Source organism: Notolabrus celidotus, chromosome 10 (assembly GCF_009762535.1).
Source record: "Notolabrus celidotus isolate fNotCel1 chromosome 10, fNotCel1.pri, whole genome shotgun sequence".
NCBI classification, from domain to species: Eukaryota; Metazoa; Chordata; class Actinopteri; order Labriformes; family Labridae; genus Notolabrus; species Notolabrus celidotus.
The window spans coordinates 26,687,626-26,707,703 of record NC_048281.1 but is presented as its reverse complement, the minus strand read 5'-3'; the positions used below and the strand labels follow the sequence as shown (position 1 = coordinate 26,707,703).

The 20,078-nt window shown below is 39.3% G+C and overlaps 1 protein-coding gene across 14 annotated transcripts in view; it reads right to left on the bottom strand.

Moving 5' to 3' along the window:
- mycbp2 (MYC binding protein 2) overlaps window positions 1-20,078 on the bottom strand; it is a 79,570-nt gene that overhangs the window by 56,949 nt on the left and 2,543 nt on the right. For all 14 annotated transcript variants that reach the window (XM_034694516.1, XM_034694517.1, XM_034694518.1 and 11 more), the window contains exons 2-4: window positions 18,051-18,126; window positions 3,625-3,840; window positions 502-655 (exon numbers count right to left, since the gene is read on the bottom strand). In XM_034694516.1, the coding sequence (XP_034550407.1) occupies window positions 502-655; window positions 3,625-3,840; window positions 18,051-18,126 (446 nt within the window). The remainder of the gene's footprint in view (window positions 1-501; window positions 656-3,624; window positions 3,841-18,050; window positions 18,127-20,078) is intronic.

Sequence of the window (20,078 nt, the reverse complement as noted above, 5' to 3'; positions counted from 1 at the left end):
CAAAATAATGATTACGAGAGCTTCAAAATTATCACAAGAGACAGCATGCAACAAACAAATCCTAAAACATCAAGTATATATATTTAAAACAATAAATTCTTATTGGATGGTAGATTTTACAGGTGTAAGAAAATTTGATATACTCAAGAAAAATTACATAAATGAATAGTTTGTATTGAAAGGCTGTATTTCTTTAGTTATATGTGTATCTGTTAATGCCTTTGCTCAGATTAAGCAGAAACTAGTGCTATGATATTGGATGATACAGGGACTATAATAAATATAATTGCAGCTCCTTCTGTTCTGATTTCATAAAAAAAGTCAACTCTTTTTAACCTGGATGTTTGCATATGTCTCTGAACAATAATTTTCCATATTAGATATTAAAATCATAATCAAATTATTTGGCTTACATCATCTCTATTTACTGTTTGATTGCATTCGTTTATACACATGCACATTGTGAAGTCTTTTATTATATGACTGTGTTTGCACCCTCACCTAGCACATCAGGAGGTTCAGTCTGAAAGCCCTCAGGCTGTTGTCCCTGCAGCATGTCCAACAAGGCTTGCAGGCTACGCAGGCACAGTGAGGGGTGAGAGAACCGGGTCTCTTTTATCAGCTCAAATACCCCACAAAGGCCAATGCCAATGATCTGCACACACAAAGAGAGACAAGGTTTCAATGAGTTAATGAACATCATGCTCCATCATCATAACCACACAGGCAGAGTCTAGCCACACTGACTGTGAAGCCACAGCAGTTTAAGTGGAAATGTCCTGACATTGAGCATGGAAACGATAAACAGACGGTTGAAGGGGACGTTTTGTCTACATAACATAACCTCATCATCGTGTAGTTAAACAACCTACATTTAGCCCACAGTGTATACAGTTAGTACTGCTGACTTCAACATCCACTATTAACATTTGTCTAATGACAGACCCACTTGAGTGCATGAGGAAGGGAGGTAGGCGGAGGAGTTTGGCCTAGAAAAGGAGACGTGTTTTTTTTCAGTGTGGCTTGTTAGTGAATCAAATAATGCCCCAGTGGACCTCCTATCTCAGAGAAGTACTTGTTTTGTTACAGTGCAATGAAAGATATGAAATTCACCAGAGTTGAACTCATGTAGTTCTGTATACAAAAAATGTAGGAGAGATATTCTAAATACTTAAGCTTGCTGGAGTTATAGTACTGATTTAATAATCTAGGGAATACAATCAATGTACACTTCAGCACTGCAACATTCTCAGCATGTGGTACGTAAGCAGCTGCTAAAAAGCTTCAATTTAAACTAAACTTGCCTCAAATATTAAATCAAGAGCATACGTAACTCTTCTGAGAGAGGAGAATGTTGATCAAGTCTTCGCATTTTACAAAGATGACGACTACAAACATATTGAAAATGATCTATGTACTACTAGTAGTAGACCAGATAGATATCACTTTTTCACGAGCCGATAATTAGAGCGCCGATATGTAATGCCGATATCATCATGTTGTTGTTGTTTTGCATTCGATAAAATACATCAATTTAATCCATTATGTCATGCACATTACAATCTCACATACATGGTCATCTTAACCAGTAACATGCTTTTGATGGATTTATATTCATTCATGAAATAGAAGTACACATTGAGTTATGCTTTAGGTTTCAGAACATGAGTGATATTTATGTCAGAAGCAGAACTTAAAGCTGGGGTTGGTAGTCAGCTTTAGATACACTTTTTGTTATACTGATTAAAATGATCTTTCCGTCCTGATGGCAATCAATACATAATGTGTTCTTAAAAAAGAGCGGGAAAAAAAGCTGCAATCTACAGCCGGAGTAAACCTGGGAAAACACCAACCAATCCCTGCCACCAGGAGCCAAATTATGAAACCAATCAAATCCTGTCCTGCCGTTCTGCCCGCCTCCCACGCGTACATTTCAAGTTTGTTTGTGTTTTTAACTTTCACTATGATAATGTTTTGGTGTTTTCTTACCACTGAGTGAGACATGAGTTGATGTAGTGCAAAACACAAATGATGTGCTGAGGACCGGTTTTGAATCGGTCACGATCATATGGTTGCAAAGCACCGGCGCTCGTGCATGTGAGTGAGGGCGTCGTTTTGGAGGAGCTCCCAGGGGAGGGGGGAGGGGTTAGACGGAGTCCTGAGGAAATGCTACATTCAAATTCATGCTAGTTTTCCTTGGCTACCAACCCTAGCTTTAACTGCTTTATTTCAATACACCATAAGAGAATATATGTAAAACACTAGTCAGTGACTGTTTTAGATTTGATCTGCTTTTATTTAGGATGGGGAAAAAACCTAGTGGGACGTTAAGATGCAAGACAGCAGCCATATTGACGAGACTGCATGCAGTGTCTTCAGATGATATTTGTTTATTTCTATAATCGGCCTTGTGAGCGCAGATATCGGCAGATGTAGATTATTTCAAAATTCCATCAATCGGCCCAACTGATTAATCGTCTATCTCTACTTTCCAGTCAGGTCTCAGGTCAGGTCTTGCTCCGTCCTGCACAGCCTGTTATATTTGATTACATCTTAAAGTAAGTAAGGATGTTTTACATATTTTGTGTTATATGTGTCAGATTTTAACTTGATACGTTACAGCTATTATCATGTTTGTCTAAGCGTTCATTATGTAATGCATCACAAACGGCAAACACCTTGTATTCGTCAAACTATTTGGCACAAACTGGTTTCAGATCTCAAAATCAACACATATTTCTCATTCCAGTAATGACCCTGATCAATGTGTTTCTGGATCAGAATCAACAGAACATTCATGTAAATCTCAAACCAACATTCTCCTTCAGGGCTTCAGTACTAAACCAGGGTTTGTGCTGTTGTCGTGAGCATTGTGAAAAGGCAACCCAGACTGCGTGAGGGGAAAGTAGGGCATATTTCATGTATTCTAAAGGCATCTCCAGAGCCTAATCCTTAACTACATTGTACAATTTATGTTCAGCTCATTTTCCGTGCCTCTGCTGCCTCACTTCACGTTATTATGGAGCTGTACGGTAGCAGCTCTTTAGAAAGACAGCACAAACCCTTATCTTTATCCCTTAATTCTGCTATTTATGTCAAAGAGACCAAAATAATCCTTTTAAACATTTCTTCTTAAATGCTCTGCTGTCTCAACTGACTCTTATAGATAGCTTGCTTCCCTCAGTTGAATGTTTTATTGAATCATGCACTCCAGCAACACCTTCCTTGAGTCAGAGGTAAACTTATAACAGAGGAGTGTAAATAACCAGCAAATTAAGATGCCTGCTACATATCAAGTGTTTTAATTTGTCTCCAGGTACAAGTAAAAGGTTGATCCTATGAAAACTGATACAGAGTAGGAAAGATAGACCAGCAGGCTCACAGAGGGGGGCGAGGGAGTTGGGGAATTAAAGCAGAGGCTGTAATCCTGTATGGGGGTTTCAAAACTCTGGTAAAGTGACACCAATTATCACAACAATAAAGAGGATAAGTATCAAATACAAGCCCGGGGAGATAAAGGATTGTAGCATTCTTAAGATAAAGGGCAAAGGCCTGTCCTCGCCTTGATACCAAGCTCTGCTGCTGCCATTTAAGCAGCGATAAATACCCCCTTTTATTTTTTACCTTTGGCAGCTTCACCGCTGGCTCACGATACTCTTCCTCCTCCTCACTGTCTGAGTCGCCGCTCTGCACCGAGCTCCTGGAGGCGAGCGCCAGGGAGGCCTCTCTCTGCTGCCAGTCCAGCACACAGTGCCGCACGTTGCAGTAGACATTGAATGCGGATGGGTTGCTGTGCAGCTTGATGTCCGGCACGCAGAGGGCTCCATCTAGACTCTCGGCCTGTGGGGAAAAAAACAGACAGTAGAGATTGTCAGCAAGGGCATAAAGTCATTCACAAACAATGTCAATCCTGTGAGTGTGCCTAGCTGTAAAAAGTTCAACTGTATTTACACCTGCTATTTGGTTCCATCGGCTCTCACCAAGTATTTTGAGACACTAGGATCTGTATTGGGAAGTGTCTGACAATGCAATGTATAAAACATGGACGTAGGGCGGCTGTGGGTCAGTGGCTGAGCAGCAGCAGTCACTTGACAAACTGTCCTTGGGCAAGAAATTGAACCCCAAATTGCTCATAGGCGACATAGCCAGCAGTGTGTGAATGCATACAAGTGGTATTGGTTAATACTGATGGTTCCCTTTGTCTGCAGCCTCGGCCTTCACTGTATGAATGGAGTGTGTTCATTTACCATTTCCATCATCTCAGTGACGCCACCCATTGGTTTATCAAGAGGCCTCATGGAGCCTAAAGAAGGTGGTCGCCATATTGAAAATGCTGCCAACTAACTCCAACTAGAGCTGGGCGATATTGAAAAAGATGTTATCACGATCAAATTTTTCATATCAGTCGATATTGATAATTATCACGATAAATATCAAATGATTATTTCATTTAAATTTAAAGGCAGATTTTTGGTCAAGTGAAAGTTGAAGACAGTTTGTTAGCTTGTGTCTGGATTTAGTTCTCTGATAAACTTCTTGAATCCTTCAAATACCTCTCACCCTGTTACATGATTGGCTGTTCAGTGCCGTCTTCTTCTGTCTAATGTTTGGTGGCAACTAGCATTAAAAGCACATTAGCGCTCCCTCTTTTTCCAGTGGTTGGGGGGTGGAATTACAGGTTTATATGTATCAAATTTATATCAAACATATGTTATATCTATACTGAGGAAAATGACATCGCAATAATTATTGTTAGCAATTTATCGCCCAGCCCTAACTCCAACTAACCTCTGAATACTCAAGGAACAGAGGTGGAGCCTTGACACCTCTTATCTCTTATATAATCAAAACGACTGAGTCATTGAGAAAGCATTGCCTGTGTAGTTGTAACGGAACCAAAACTGTTCTTTGTACCCCGCTGTAACCATGTCAGGCATTTCATATGGGCTCCATAGTGCTTTCTTGGCCTTACACGCACACCCAAGGAAATGCAGCTCTTTGCACTCCCACATTTGCTTTATTTTTTGACACATGAGGTTGTGCTTTTTAAATATATATCAAAATGCAGAGGTTACAATTCAATCTTTGCCTCTTTCAGCTTGTTAGGACTGTGGGCTTTGTGTTTATCTGGCTATAATAGCTTTTCCTTCCTGTCTCAGGCTAAGGTTTCGACACAACTATAAATGTTAACGCTGAAATGAATTTTTGGATATTAACTACTTTTTTAGTATAAATAGTGATTCTAATACAGAAGTGATGCAGCAACATTAAAGATAAAAGACACATTTTTAAACCATGTTTTAAAAAACTTCAAGCGTTGAGACCAAAATAGCTTCTTCACATTATCAGCTGGCTTCAAACCAAAAGAGCAGAAATAATGTTTTAATGTGACCTTTGATTTGGAGCTGGTTGTTTTTGGACAAAGCGAGGGTTGCTGTGTTTGATCATGTTAACAGCCACTTGGTTTGATCTAAAGCTGAAAGTGGGATTAAGCACGCAGCACATTTTGTTTGTTTGTTGACTTGTTTGATGTTATCACTGCCTCCTTAATGACTGACTGTCCCTTATAGCACTCTTCCTGTCTCCTGACCTCCCAAAGCACTTTTATACTACATGTCACATTCACACACTGATGGCAGGAGATGCTGTGTAAGGTACCAATCAGTATTAATTAACTGGCTATGCCCACGGTGGCCATTTGGGGTTCAGTGTCTTATCTGTGGACACTTTGGCTTGTGACTGCAAGACCTGGGATCAAACCGCCAACCTTTGGACTGAGAGACGACAAACTACCACGAGCCAAATATTATGTATCATGGACAAAGAGGTGATTAAAAAATGATGGGTCTTTCAAATGTCTTCAAGAAGCTATTTGAAGGTATATCCACTGATGCCCAAACAAGGAAAGTGGCAACACAGGTGGGGTCATTTCTCCTCTGGCTTTATAAGAAAATACACACATGAGAATATCTCAGAGGTTCAGGCTCCCAAATATAACCCTGAGAGACTTTATGCAGATTTTAGCTGCAATATTTAACCTGAAACAAATTATATAACTACAATATGTTGTGATGGTGCAAAGACAAACTGTCAACAGTGTTCTTACACCATCTGTTCCATCATAGTCCTCGTGTCTCAGTCAGGGAGAAACTTGTGACATGGAATGACTTCACGGTAGGCTCACTTTTGCACACACTGGGCCGGGCAAGTGTTTACCAGCTCAACACGGCTATCACTGTTACAAAATGGCTTACCCAATGATTTTTACATAACCATAGCTGAGAGAATTGGGATGTGTCATTTTATGTTCCAAACGATCACTGAGGTCCTGGAATGCTTCCCTTTTAAAATGTTCCTCGTGTGTCTCACACAAGCACCGGCCCTAAGCTCTGGAACTCTCTGCCTCTGGACATTAAAACAACGAGCTCTCTGAGTGTTTTTTAAAACTTCAGACTTACCTTTTAAATCTAGCTTTTAATGTGGAGTAATTTATTTTTAGCCATGGACTGCATTATTATTTTTATTATTATGTTATTATTTTAATCATTGTTTTCAACATTTATTTATCTTATTTAATTATTTAATTATCTATTTATTTCTTGTTAACGCTACCTTATATTTAACTTCCACTATTACTTATTTTATAAATTTTACTGTTTTGATTTTAGTATTTTATTTATAATAATGCCTTTTAGAATTTTACCATTGCTGTTGTTTTCTGTCTCTGTTATTCTGTGAAGCACTTTGGGCTGCGTGTTTTGTATGTATAAAAAAGTGGTATATCCAATCCAATCCATTTTATTTATATAGCACATTTTAAAGACAACAAGGTTACTAAAGTGCTGTACAGCAAATACCAACAGTAGAAATAAATAATAGTAAAATTTAAAATACAGTACATTAAAGGACAGAGACCAACATAAACTCTCATGCTGTATTAAAAGCCAGGGAGTAAAAATGAGTTTTAAGACGAGATTTAAAAGTATCCAGGGTGGGTAGCTCATTCCACAGTTAAGGAGCTACCACTGAAAAAGCTTGGTCACCTAGTCTTTTGTCGGCTTTTTGTTATACAAAAGACACTCTATAAATTGAGTTGAGTTGAGAGTTGGGATGTGTTTGAGTCAGAGAATTCAAATCGTCTCAAAATTAAGGAAATGAAAGTGATCATAGTGCAACAGATGATTCTTGATTTTCACAGGAGACAAGATGCGGTCAAACGTCAACTGATCAAGTCAAGGCTTCAATCATATGGTCTCAAACAAGGACATGCTTTAATACTGAGTCTGCACTCATTGATATTAATGAGGTGGACAAACCAGCAGAGCGAAGTAACAATAAAATCATTAGAGCTCCAGCATTTAGCTCTAAATAATCATTATGATTCGATAAACTACATTCTAACTAATTCATAAGCTTTCTCCATCCCACCAAGCAAAGCATTTCTAACTACAGTCCTCCTGAGCAAACCTCTGGAGAATGCTATTGATTGATTGTGCCTCTCTTGCAGTGTTGCGCTTTCGGCATCCCAATCACAGAGGGGTGATGTCATCTATTTGGGGAGAGAGGTCATTCATTCTCAGCTCAAAACCAGCAGGGAGTGTGAGATATTAGCCGCTCTCTCATCTAACAGCACTGTCTACTGCACTCCTGGCTCGCTGCTAGAGAAGCACTTGTGACGAAGTGCCTGTGCAGCATTCACAAAGGAGCACGTTGAAAAGGGCACTTTGTACGACTTAAAATCTAGAGATGCTACAATAACCCGAACCCATAAAGCAAGGAGGAGAAAATGGGTTTCTCGGGGGATGACAGTGAAAGAAAGGGTGGAGCAGAGACCAAAACATGGCTTGTATCTGAGATAGATGCCTCAGCGTTTTTGTGTCGTACTCACAAGATTCTGCTGGTTGATTTGCCTTACGTTTTAATGCTTGCAATATTTTGGATGTCCGTGTTATCTGTAAACAGTGAATTCCTAAGATGACTGTTCCTTTGTGCATTCAATCATATCTGAAGTTATGGCAATAACCAGAGCCCTTGTTGGTTATTGTAGTGGTGGGAGTGGTGCTGCTACAAGTCCCAAGTAAACTAAAGGGTAGTCCTTCCTTCAAAATCTGAAACATTGCACTCCAGTATTACTGGGAAATATAATACGCACTAACAGCAGAGCACAGTCTAACTTTTTCTCCTGTTCCCAGAGGCTATTATCTGTTTGTTGGGGAGTTTTTATAAACACAGGCTTCAAAAATGACCTCAATTACGCAATATACTGCGTTGACATGCCTGATAAATACGTGTAAGGTTTGAAAAAAGCATCCTATCAGATATTTTAACCCGGGACCTCCAACAGATCCGTGTCCAATCCGGCTCTAATCTGTTGCGGTCCGACTCCATGCTCACTCAAGCCGGACCACCGGCCTGGCTCCGACAGTTTGGTGTGGTAGTTAAGTGAAAAACGATCTGGAGATAACACAGAGTGTTCTAATCTGAAAATTAACAGGATGTCTTAATTTGGTTTTGGTGCCTGACTTCCTGTCCCTGTTCTCTGTGCAAATTTATGCGTCATGCTCCGGCATCCGGCAAAAGTAGGTTTGCGTATCTGATCCGGAGGGCTCGGGCGTGCCGGATCAGAGACGCAGCCGGAACCATAGACTGTATAAATATTTACAGTTTGTTTCTGAACCACTGTTTTGAAGCCTATGGTCAGCGGGAGCCATATTGAATATGTTGCACTCAACATAACTGGTGTCGTGCTAGCGTGACGTAAAGAGGCGGGATTTGAGCCTCCTAGCTAACAGCTACAGTGTTCCCGCCTGTCAATCAAGACAGCTGTGCCTCTCATAATGGATAACTCGTAATCTTAACATCTTCGAAACTGCAGCGTTAGGACAAAATTCACCACCCGTACCCGTACAGCTATCCAGACTACACTTGTCTTTTGTACCAGGCTGTAAACATGTTTATTTCTGCTGTAAAGATCATCTTTTTTGAATTTGTGTCGATGTGGTTTCTGGTACTTCCAGAACCAGCCTCAAGCGGACACTCAAGGAATTGCAGTTTTTAACACTTCCGCATTGGCTTCAATTCTCGTGATCGGAGGTTGCCGCTTGGCTGGAATGCAACGGAGTGGATCCAGTGGGAGTTAACACATTGACTAGAATAGAAACCTTGGTGGAATTAAGCTACTGTCGCTACAGGTGGTCAAATGTGCTGTAATTCTGTAATCCGGCAACCTGGTGGAAACATGTTACATTTACAGTTTCATACACATTATCTTATTCTCACAATGTGTTGAGCCTCAAATTGGTATGGAAGAGTGCCTTCAAGATATCACTCACAGCAGTGAAATGGAAAATATTTTTTGGGAATCGGAAAAAGAGTCAAGCAAACAAGACTAGTCCATTTTGAAATTTAGCAAACATTGGACGGCATTAATTGGAACCAGTTTACAGCTTGGTAAGATCCTAGTACTGCAGTACTTCCAAATGCTCCAAAGTTGCCTAAGAATTGGGGAGTTTTGGTCGGCTACACACATCCCTGAGGGGAAAATGAATAGACCAGTTATCCTTATCTCCACGAGATTTTCATTCTGACTACTTTAGTCATCCCTGCTGCATTAAGTGACTTTAGTGATAGGATCCAGACTGTTCTTGAGTCAGGAGTGGAGCCTCTGTTCAAAGAATGGAAAGCCTCTGCAACAGGGGGGGCTCAGAGTAACTATCACATAGGGAGCATTAGAGGGAAAGACTGTGGAAAATAACGGTTAAAAATAACTTTTGAATATTTTGTGCATCAGTATTGTTTTTTTATGTTTGTCTTATTCTTTTGTTGTTTTTGACATTGGCCATACATGTGTTTCCAATTATTATGGTAATGTCCAATGACTTTTTACCGTCCTTTGGATTAGAAAAATAATTGCATATGTTGTGTATGGCAAAGATAATCAGCTATAAATTGTTTATAAAAAGAAGTCGCTTTTACTTTTGTAGCCCGTTAAAGCAAATGTCTATCTTTGTATACATCAAGCCACTGGGAACAGCACTTAACTGTGATGTAAATTTTATGTAATTTGACAAAGGTGACAACTTCCCCTAAAGCTGACACCTTTGAAATTCTAAACCAAACAAATCATCAGCAACCTGTCAGGAACTGTTAAACCTCCAAGCTATGTCATGAGTCACATATGCAAAGCCGAACAACCTGCTGGAGTTTGTGGCTTCTTCTCACTTTGCAACAGTATCCAACAATAACCCCAACATGCTGCTCATCTGATCATTTCTTTTGTGTGTCTGTCTGCGCTTCAGTGATGACTTAATGGCCATCTAAAAGCTTTGGCTGGAACAGGAGCCCTGACCGCACTTAGAGAGCTGCACTCTTCAGACTGCTGGCTTTATGGAAAAAACAGTAGAAGACATTTTGTGTTTTCCAAAGCAGAGTGATTTCAGAGTTTTTCCTCATCATATTAGGGGAGTAAATATGGAAATTATTAAATTATCTAATGATCGAAAGCCATGAAATTATCACTTCCAACGTTTGAAATTGATTAAAAATCACTAATGTTCAGTCTCAACCTCTGACAGTACGAATGGTGTGGGTGCTAAGTGTATAAAGACCTGCAGGGGTACACACAGGAATCCTCAAAGACTCTCCTAACACTCGGAATGATTTTTTTTTTCCAGTTTTAAACATGCATCCCATTTCAATATCACTGGAAACCAATTTTTGTTTGGAAAGGGAGCCCAGTGGCAACTTGGGATAAATCATGAATAATCATATCCAAATATTCTTTCATCTGTATATTTGCTTTTATTCATTTTAAATGTACTTAAAAAGGAAAGCCCCATTGGGATTTAAAATCTCTTCTACTAGTGTGTCTGAGCCGAGATCATCACGAGCACATCATGGCAGCAGCCCATATGTGGATATTAACATCAATATGTTATAGATGCTGATAAATAAATGCTTTGAGGATTTAAACATTTTCAGAAACTGGGGTAAGTCGTATAGAATGAGCCATGGGGGGCTTTTGCTCAGTGGTTCACAAGGTTTGGCGAGTAATCAGATTCCATTTTTAAATTCAATTTTTATCCTTTAATGGCCATTGAAGCCGAAAATTTAGGATACAAAGATACATTTTCATTTCACAGTGATGGTCTTGATCCACCCCTTTCTTCAAAAATGGAGCGCTCCTACCCTCTCGTTTACAAGAATTAAGGCAGATGGACAACACCTTTTGTAAGGGAATAAAAGAAACACACAGTCCGACTCACTCACTGGCAGAATTGGCAAATCCACTAGCTGTTAGTCTGCCAGACCGCCTGTCTGTCTGTTTGGCTGGCAAAAAGTTGAAATACTAGAAATCCAAAGAAAAGGCCATCAGAGTTTACCGTCTCTGGGATTCTCTGGTGGCCTCACCTAATTTTGCCGGCCCACTTTCTCCCACCAAAATGAGATTTGGTTTGTAGTCTACCATCTGTCTGTATGCATGTGAAGGCAGAATCAGTCCTAGCCAGGATTTGGCATGTTTGCTTCAGCTAAGGCAAATATGAGGGAGTAATCATGCTGAATAAACATAATCCCAATGCTGACCAAAATAATCAAGGTCTTTGATTTTTGCCATAATTGAGCAGTCCGAGCTGTGTTCTGGCACGTGACCTCTCTACTTCATCCACTAACATATAACACCATTGTTTTATACTGATGAAATCAGAATGGCATATCAGCACCTGAGTACTTATCTTCTTGCCGGACCAGCTGTCACTTAAGTTTAAACCTCTGTAACATTATCTTTTTTTTTAAAGATATGTTTTTTGGCATTTTTGTCTTTATTGGATAGGACAGCTGGAAAGAGGCAGGAAATGTGGGGAGTAGAGAGTGGGGGAAGACATGTAGCAAATGGTAGAGGCCAGGAGTCAAACCTGTGACCGCTGTGACGAGGACTGTAGCTTCTGTTTGTGGGGCATGCACTTAGAGCTGCTAGACCAATGGCGCCCCAACCTTTGTATTTTTTTAATCATGATGAACATTGTGCTTACTTTATTTTGCTGCCATATCTTTATGATCACTACTCCTTCATACTTTAACAATGTGTCATATTCTGGTTGCTTATATAATATAATTGCTTATAGAATATACATTATATTCTATAAGCAATCAGAATATAATGGCACTGATGCATTCCAGCTGCCAGGTAGATTTTAAAGATGTTATTCTCGACATTATAAAACTATCACATATATTTGTATGTGATGTTATTAACTGTGTGCACCAACATTTGCACTCCACTGAGGAAGCTGTGTTGTTTTCCTTTATTATTTGGGGTGGGGGCATTTTTGCCTTTATTTGATAGGACAGCTGAAGACAGACATGAAATGTGAGGAGCAGAGAGCGGGGGAAGACATGCAGGAAATGGTCAAGGCTGAGAGTCAAACTCACGACTGCTGCGACGAGGTCTGTAGCCTCTGCACATGGGGGTCGCGCTTAAACCGCTAGGCCAAAGGCTCCCCAGATGCTGTGTTTTCGTTGCCATTCATTTGTCTGCAGGATAACTTTCAAAATCTACTCGCCTGGTTCAATGAAACTGGGCCAACATGGAAGACATTCATTATTTAGATTTTGGACCAAATACAAGTCTGGAAAAAGCATCTTTGGACAAATTGGGATACCACTCCAGACAAAGTAATTAATAGTGGATCTAACTCAAACACAGGCAATGATATTGACACAATTGTGATACTGGTACCAAAATAATGGTGAGTTAGACTCAAGAACCAATGGAATTTTCTTTCATTTGGGGGCGCAGTTGGCCTAGCGGTCTAAGCTCGCCCCATATATAAAGGCTACAGTCCTTGTTACAGTGGTGGCTGGTTTCCACTCCCGACCTTGACCATTTACTGCATGTCTTCCCCCGCTCTCTACCCCCCCACACACACACATTTCCTGTCTCTCTTCAGCTGTCCTATCAATAAAGGCGAAGATGGCAAGAAAATATCACTTTAAAATGTCCTTCGTTTGACATACAATTTTTGAAACAACAGTTTTTGATAGCAAGCTTTCATGTTCATGTTGTAATTCAAACATTATATGTAGTCCATACTGTACTTCAAATATGTTTCTTATCTCCAATCGATGAAGTCTAAATTAGATGCACAAGTGAGATGAAGCTTCAGCCAAGCACAGGCAGAAATGTAATGGATTTGGTAACACATCCAGACATCAGTGTTTAAGTCTGCACATTTGCATATCAGAGAAGACTGGACCATTGGCTTTGGCAGAGCTCTGAGCTCTCCGAGTCCCCTTCTAGTTATAATTATAGTTTTTGAAAAAGACACATCACACATCTGCCGCTTCACAAGAAGACATTACATCACCCTCTTCATTAGGGTGATAAGTGTTTATGCTCCGTCTCTTATTCTGACTCCACTTTCACGTTCGTAAGCACAGGCAGACAAAGACGGACAAGAGGCTTTTTTTTTTTTTTTCACAACAACACCGTCCTCTGACTGTGTCGGTGTGAGAGGCGTGACAGAGCAGGAGTGAGCACAAATACACACACAAATACAGCATGACTGCTCGTGCAACTACCCACAGCTTTCTACCAGCCAGCCTTGCCTACCACTCATTTCTCTAACTCTATCTTCATGCTGATCCAGGACTTCAGCTCACAGGACAAGTGAACCTGAAGAGATCTGTACCGACTCATCCGCTCCATGCTGAATTTTTTGTCTCAGATAGATTTTAGATGAAAGATGCAGAAGCGCTACAGCCCATGTTCTTCTCAGCATCCATCGTGGTAACCTCTCTTGTCTTTGCTTACCAAATGGCTTATATGATCTGAGAAAAATATGCTCTATGCTATCACATTATCTAATATTGTGATAATAATGTGAAGTAGGATAATGCACAAATAATGAGGGAATATCGGGGCATTAAACATAATCGCCTAGAGCAGGGGTTCCCAAAGTGTGGGTCGGGACCCCCTGGGGAGTCATGAGACACATATGGGGGGTTGTGAGATGCATTCCAGAATGTTTTTCTTCAAGTTATCTAAAAATATTTATTATTATTTTTATTCATTTTTTATTTATCTTGTTTTCTTACGTTTATCTTCCTTTTTGTTCATACTGTTAATTTTTATTATTTATCTTTTTGTGTTGTTGTGTTTTTTTATATTACTTATTTGTTCTTCTCCTTTTGGTTTTATATTACTTATATATAATTTGTTAACTTGTGGTGAACAAAGAAGTGTTGAAATAATCCAATAAAAAAAAGTTGAGTGACAATACTGATCTAAAAATATGAAATTTTACTCATTTATAGTAAAAAATATGGACAAAAACAGTAGCTAAACTAAAAAAAAACCTTGAAAATAGAAAATGTAATGAGTTTTCTGCCTTTCTTTTTGCCAGATGACTCCTAAGTTTAGAGTTAGTGAACAGTTAATTATCAAAAGCATCAATAGCAGCAGGTTAATTCATAATGACACAGGAAACACAGCCACATGCTCATATAGGTGGGCTAATTTTCTGCAGACCAGATAAATGAAGCCACATTAAATCACTTTGTGGGACAGTGGGGGTCGCGAGTCTATGGCACCTATATTTTGGGGGTCGCGGGCAGAAAGGTTTGGGAACCCCTGACCTAGAGCACTATACAGGGTGGATTTTTAGTTGTTAAGACAATGAAGTCCTTATCATTAGCTTATTATTCAATTTGCATGTCAAAAATAAAAGTGGTTCATTTTTAAACTTAAAGTACAGACTAAAATTCCCCTGTTTACAAACTCGAGTTTAATTTCCCAACATATCTAAAATACAACATAATTTCCACTTCTGCAGAGGTATCATGGGCAATGCTAACTTTGAGGTTAGCCTACAAAAATATCTCACCAAGGCGCCATTGGCCTAGTGGTTTAAGCATGTGTGCCCTATATACAGAAGCTATGGTGCTCTTTGCAGCAGTCACTGGTTTGACTCTTGGCCTCAACCCTTTGCCGCATGCCTCCCCCCACTCTCTACTCTCCACATTTCCTGTCTCTCTTCATCTGCCCAATAAAAGGCAAAAACGCCGAATAATATAGATTTACAAAAAAATTAAGTGAATATTACCTATAAGACACAGTTTCTATGTAAATCTACAGATGTTCATGACTTGTCCAAAATCACTGTTTGCAGCATGTCTCTCTGTCTCTCCAACATAAATTGAAAAGACGTTTTATTCAACACTTACTTGGCACTAAATCATAGACTGTAGAAAATAACGGCCGTAGTGTCCGTGACGTCAACCATCTGTTTCTGAAGCTCTGCTTTGAAGCCGATCATCAACGGGAGCCGTATTGGAAATGCTGAAGTCAACCTAACTGCTGTTGAGCGAGTGTGATGTAAAGAGGCGGGATTTGAGCCTCCTAGCCAACAGCTACAGTGTTCCCGCCTGTCAATCAAGTCAGCTGTGCCTCTCATAATGGGAAACTCGTAATCTTAATATCTTCGAAACTACCGCGTTATGAAAAAATTCACCCCCCGTACAGTGTGTGCTGATCGAGAAATTAGCTACCCAGACTACACTTGGTTTTTTGTACCAGGCTGTAAACATGTTTATTTCTGCTGTAAATATAGTGTATTTTGAATTTGTGTGTATGTGGTTTCCAGTACTTTCAGAGCCGGCCTCAAGTGGACACTTGATGAACTGCAGCTTTTAGCACTTCCAAATTGGCTTCAATTCTCACGGCCGGAGGTTGCCGCTTGCACTAAATAGATCTGATGGTAGGTAATAGCTAGTTTGTGCCTTTTCTGACTGCCTTAAAATGATGTGAAAGCACGGCCATCAAACCAAGACCTCAATCCAACAGGTCAAATGTTACATGCTGAGTGAGAGAGCATTAATTGTCTTACTTTTTGAAATAGATTTAGACATGTGTGATGATTTGGTTTGGTTTAGTTTATTTGAACATTGTTAATATGAATATTGCACTAGTGATCAGATTTTAATTTATTGCTCAGCTCTACCTTCCAAGTTGCTTGGATAAAAAAATCCAGCCAGTGACTAACAATATTGCGGACTAGTCATAAAGCGAGAGGCTCTTTCACTCTGACAAAAAAAACTGCAGGAGGGTATGAGTCAACATAATCTGAGTGGATTATATTTGATGTCCAAACTTGCTATGTCGTCCATTCAAAGTCTACAGGAGAAGCGAAAACACATCAACATCCATCCACGGATACAGACGTGGTTCCCTCCTTGGATGAAGGAGATGGAGGCAGGCAACTGTTGCCGTGGAGATGGTGAACACATTAGGTCGCTCGGCAACGGGCCATCGCGCACACGCCAGAGCCACTCCCATGTGGCTTTGCTTCTGCCTCACCACCTCTCCAGCTTCATGTGCTGATGGGGCTTCCTGGCATCGGACCAGCTCCGCGTAAGAAAATAATGTCTCTGCCAACAACCTTCAAGATGGCAGATAATCTAAACCTTTCTTTAATCTGATCCTCAATCTGTTGAATTATTTCAGTAAAGAGGCAAAGGCATTGGGGATTTATCAGGGCAACACAAGGAGGGTGAATCTTTCAATTCATCACAATTCGGTTTGATTCCGTCACAATCAACAACATATCCCTGATTTTAAGGTTTCCTAATCCACAGTCAGTTCTTTGTTTGTTACATTCAGGTGTTTATTTTAGGGTAGGATTTCAGAAAGCCACAGCAAGTATTCTATGATGTTAAAGCTGCTGTTGGTAGGAATGGTGTAAAAAACTGTACTCTTTTTCTAATGGGTTTGGAGAAAAGGTCATAATAGCAATCGGTACTCATCTGTAAGTGAAGTAATTTGAGATTATGGTGAAACCTCTGTTTTTTCCAATGACTTTGTACCAAGCAATGTTCCTGATTGGTCGAGTGGCGGCCCAACTACCTAGACCTGATTGGCTGGGAAGCCACTACTTCCTTATAGAACGCGCACAACAATCTTTTGTGGGCGGGGCTACAACAGCAGAGAGGGGAGGGGCAGTGTTGGCATTCGAAATCTCTCTCAGAACTGATGTTTATATCACGACTACCAACAGCAGCTTTAAAGCTGATAAAGTTGGGAAATTTAGATAAAGATGGGATTAATATTGCTTCATACAAAGGCTTTGGAAAACACAGAGATATCACCATAATCTCTTCACTTACAGATGAGTACCGATGGGTATTATGACCTTTTCTCCAAACCCAGCAGAGAAAAAAGTACAGTTTTTTACCCCATTCCTACGAACAGCAGCTTTAACGCACAATAAGAAAAATTCTAGATTTGCAACTTTTATATTTGAAAATGTTTTATCAGCAGTTTGCAATCATGTAAATCCACAGAGGCAAACTTGCCTAACTGGAAAATTGAACATGCTTTACTTTAAATATTGAGTGAATTCAACTACAACACTTTAAGAACCACAAGGTCAAGTTAGACAAAATAAAAAATACTTCAGCATAGATAAAACTGGTATGTAATGTCTAGCTAAGTCCAGCTTCTTCTGTATTTTTCAGAAACTTGGAATATATTTCTGCACAAATACACCCAGTTTGATTTTTCAGACTATCACCTCTAATGCTCAATAGAACTTTGAATTGGTCTGAGGGATTACCGTCCATCAGCAGCAATATCTAAGTCTGAATACTTTGCAGACAAACTGGCTGGTAAACATACTCTGACTCTGAGGTTAGATTGCTCCACTGTGCAGCAGCAGTATCCCCAGCAGAGCACACATAAGGCTGTGACTGAGGCTAATTTAAACTGTAAGTCATGTTGTTCTTACTAATGTCTATTTAGAGAGATGCATGCAGACATTCAATTATGTTGTCCTGACAATGTTAGGCATGAGTATGTCACACTCTTTAAATTTGCACTTGCATGAAATCTTGTGAGGTGTTTTGAGGAGTGCAACTTTCAAGAGGATTAAACAATCATGGTGCGTTTAATTTTTCAGCCCTGTAATGGTTGAATCTCTTTGAAAATATCCATTCACTTTGTCTAAATAAAGACACAGAGGAACAAGTGCAATGTTGTGTAATAGTTGATCTCTTACCTTTGTTCTTGATTTCACTTTTGATTTGACCTTCTGTCGCCTTTTCAGTTTCTTCTTACTCAAAGCCTTCTTTCCCCTGGAAGCAAAGGGTGATCACTCAGTGTTGGAAGATATGAATCATAGATGATGGTTACAGTCATTCATATACATAACATCAAAGATGTTGTCTATTCATGATGTTTATTCTAAAAATAATGTAGGGACAAGAGTGGCGGGTAAAGCTCCTTGTCAACATTTCCTCCTTTAGGTCTCATGATGTAGAAATAAAAAACAAGTCATTCATTCTTTAAATAGTTTAGAATAGCTGTTGGCATTGTTGAATTAATTCTAGAGGAATTTAATGGTAATCTCTTTTTTAATTTTTCACTTGCAGTGTAAGTATCAGTCTTACACAACTGGCAAAGTACGTATCTTTTGAAGTGCAGTACATCCTACTTAACTGTCAGAGGTGTAGCATTTGTCACCAGATTCAGCGTTACTCATCTTGACAAAGCAGCAAAACATTTTAAAAAGCTGCAGCGTGGCTTTGCAGACATTCCCAGTTGATGCTTTTGAAATCTTTTTGAAATCTGTGTTCTTTACTGGCTTTTCAAGATAGATTTCACTTTCAAATCAGGCTGACAATGACTAGACAGTCTTAGGGACTAAAATAGATTTACTACTAAAAACAGAATAGCAGTGCATGAGCTAGGAGAGTGTAAAACTCACCACAGAACAAAAAGCAAAGCATTTTGAATGTTCATTTGCAGTTTGAAACATGCTGTATAATAATTAGATGCTTCTTGTTTGAAATGCTTTACCTTTCCTTTGGTTTCTATAGCAGGTGAGCTGTTTGTACTGGATGAGTATTCAAGTTTTATTTCATAAGATGTAATCAAATCAAAATATAATCCACAGATGTTAGATATGATATATAATAATAACAAAAACATCCATCACAAAAAGTCTTCCAAAAAAGTCATAGCAAGCTTGCGAACACATCTCCTAATGTGCTCGCATACATGTTAGATGTACGGTGGCCCTGAAGTGCAAATCACCACGGCAAATCAGAAAACACTACGACATTAACCAAACTGGAGGAAGTAGGTACCCTCGGGGGACATGACTCGTCGCTGATTGGGCTGGTCTATCCTTTGTCATTGTTTATATACAGTTTGGTTAATGTCGAAGTGTTTTCTGATTTGCAGTAGTGTTTTCTGATTTGCCGTTAGGTGTGAAAAAATATCATTACAGCAATATATCGCGATACTTTGACCTCCAATATAATATCGATATTTCAACTCTTAATATTGATTTTTTGTAAAAATAAAAATTCATATTTTAGTCGAGTTGGAACTAAAATACCACTTCAATATTTCTAAAACAATAAAGAGGAAAAGTTGTTTTCAATCAAATAGTTTTGACTTAATTTGTCCTTTCAATTTTGAGTAATATTGTGTGATTTACATATACACCATCTCTATTTTTTCTTAGTTAACTTTGTAGAATATCGCAATGTATCACAATACTGTGATATCGTGATATATTGTGATACTATTGTATCGTGACCCAAGTATCGTGATGCGTATAATATCGGGAGGTCCTTATCAATACTCACCCCTAATTGTCATTGTGTTTTCTAAATTGCCGTTGTGTTTTCTAAATTGCCGTTGTGTCTTCTAAATTGCCGTTGTGTCTTCTGAATTGCCGTTGTGTTTTCTGATTTGCTGTAGTGTTTTCTGAATTGCCGTTGTGTTTTCTGAATTGCAGTTGTGTTTTCTGATTTGCTGTAGTGTTTTCTGAATTGCCGTTGTGTTTTCCAAATTGCTGTAGTGTCTTCTGAATTGCCGTTGTGTTTTCTGATTTGCTGTAGTGTTTTCTGAATTGCCGTTGTGTTTTCTGAATTGCCGTTGTGTTTTCTGATTTGCTGTAGTGTTTTCTGAATTGCCGTTGTGTTTTCCAAATTGCTGTAGTGTTTTCTGAATTGCTGTTGTGTTTTCTGAATTGCAGTTGTGTATTCTGAATTGCAGTTGTGTTTTCTGAATTGCA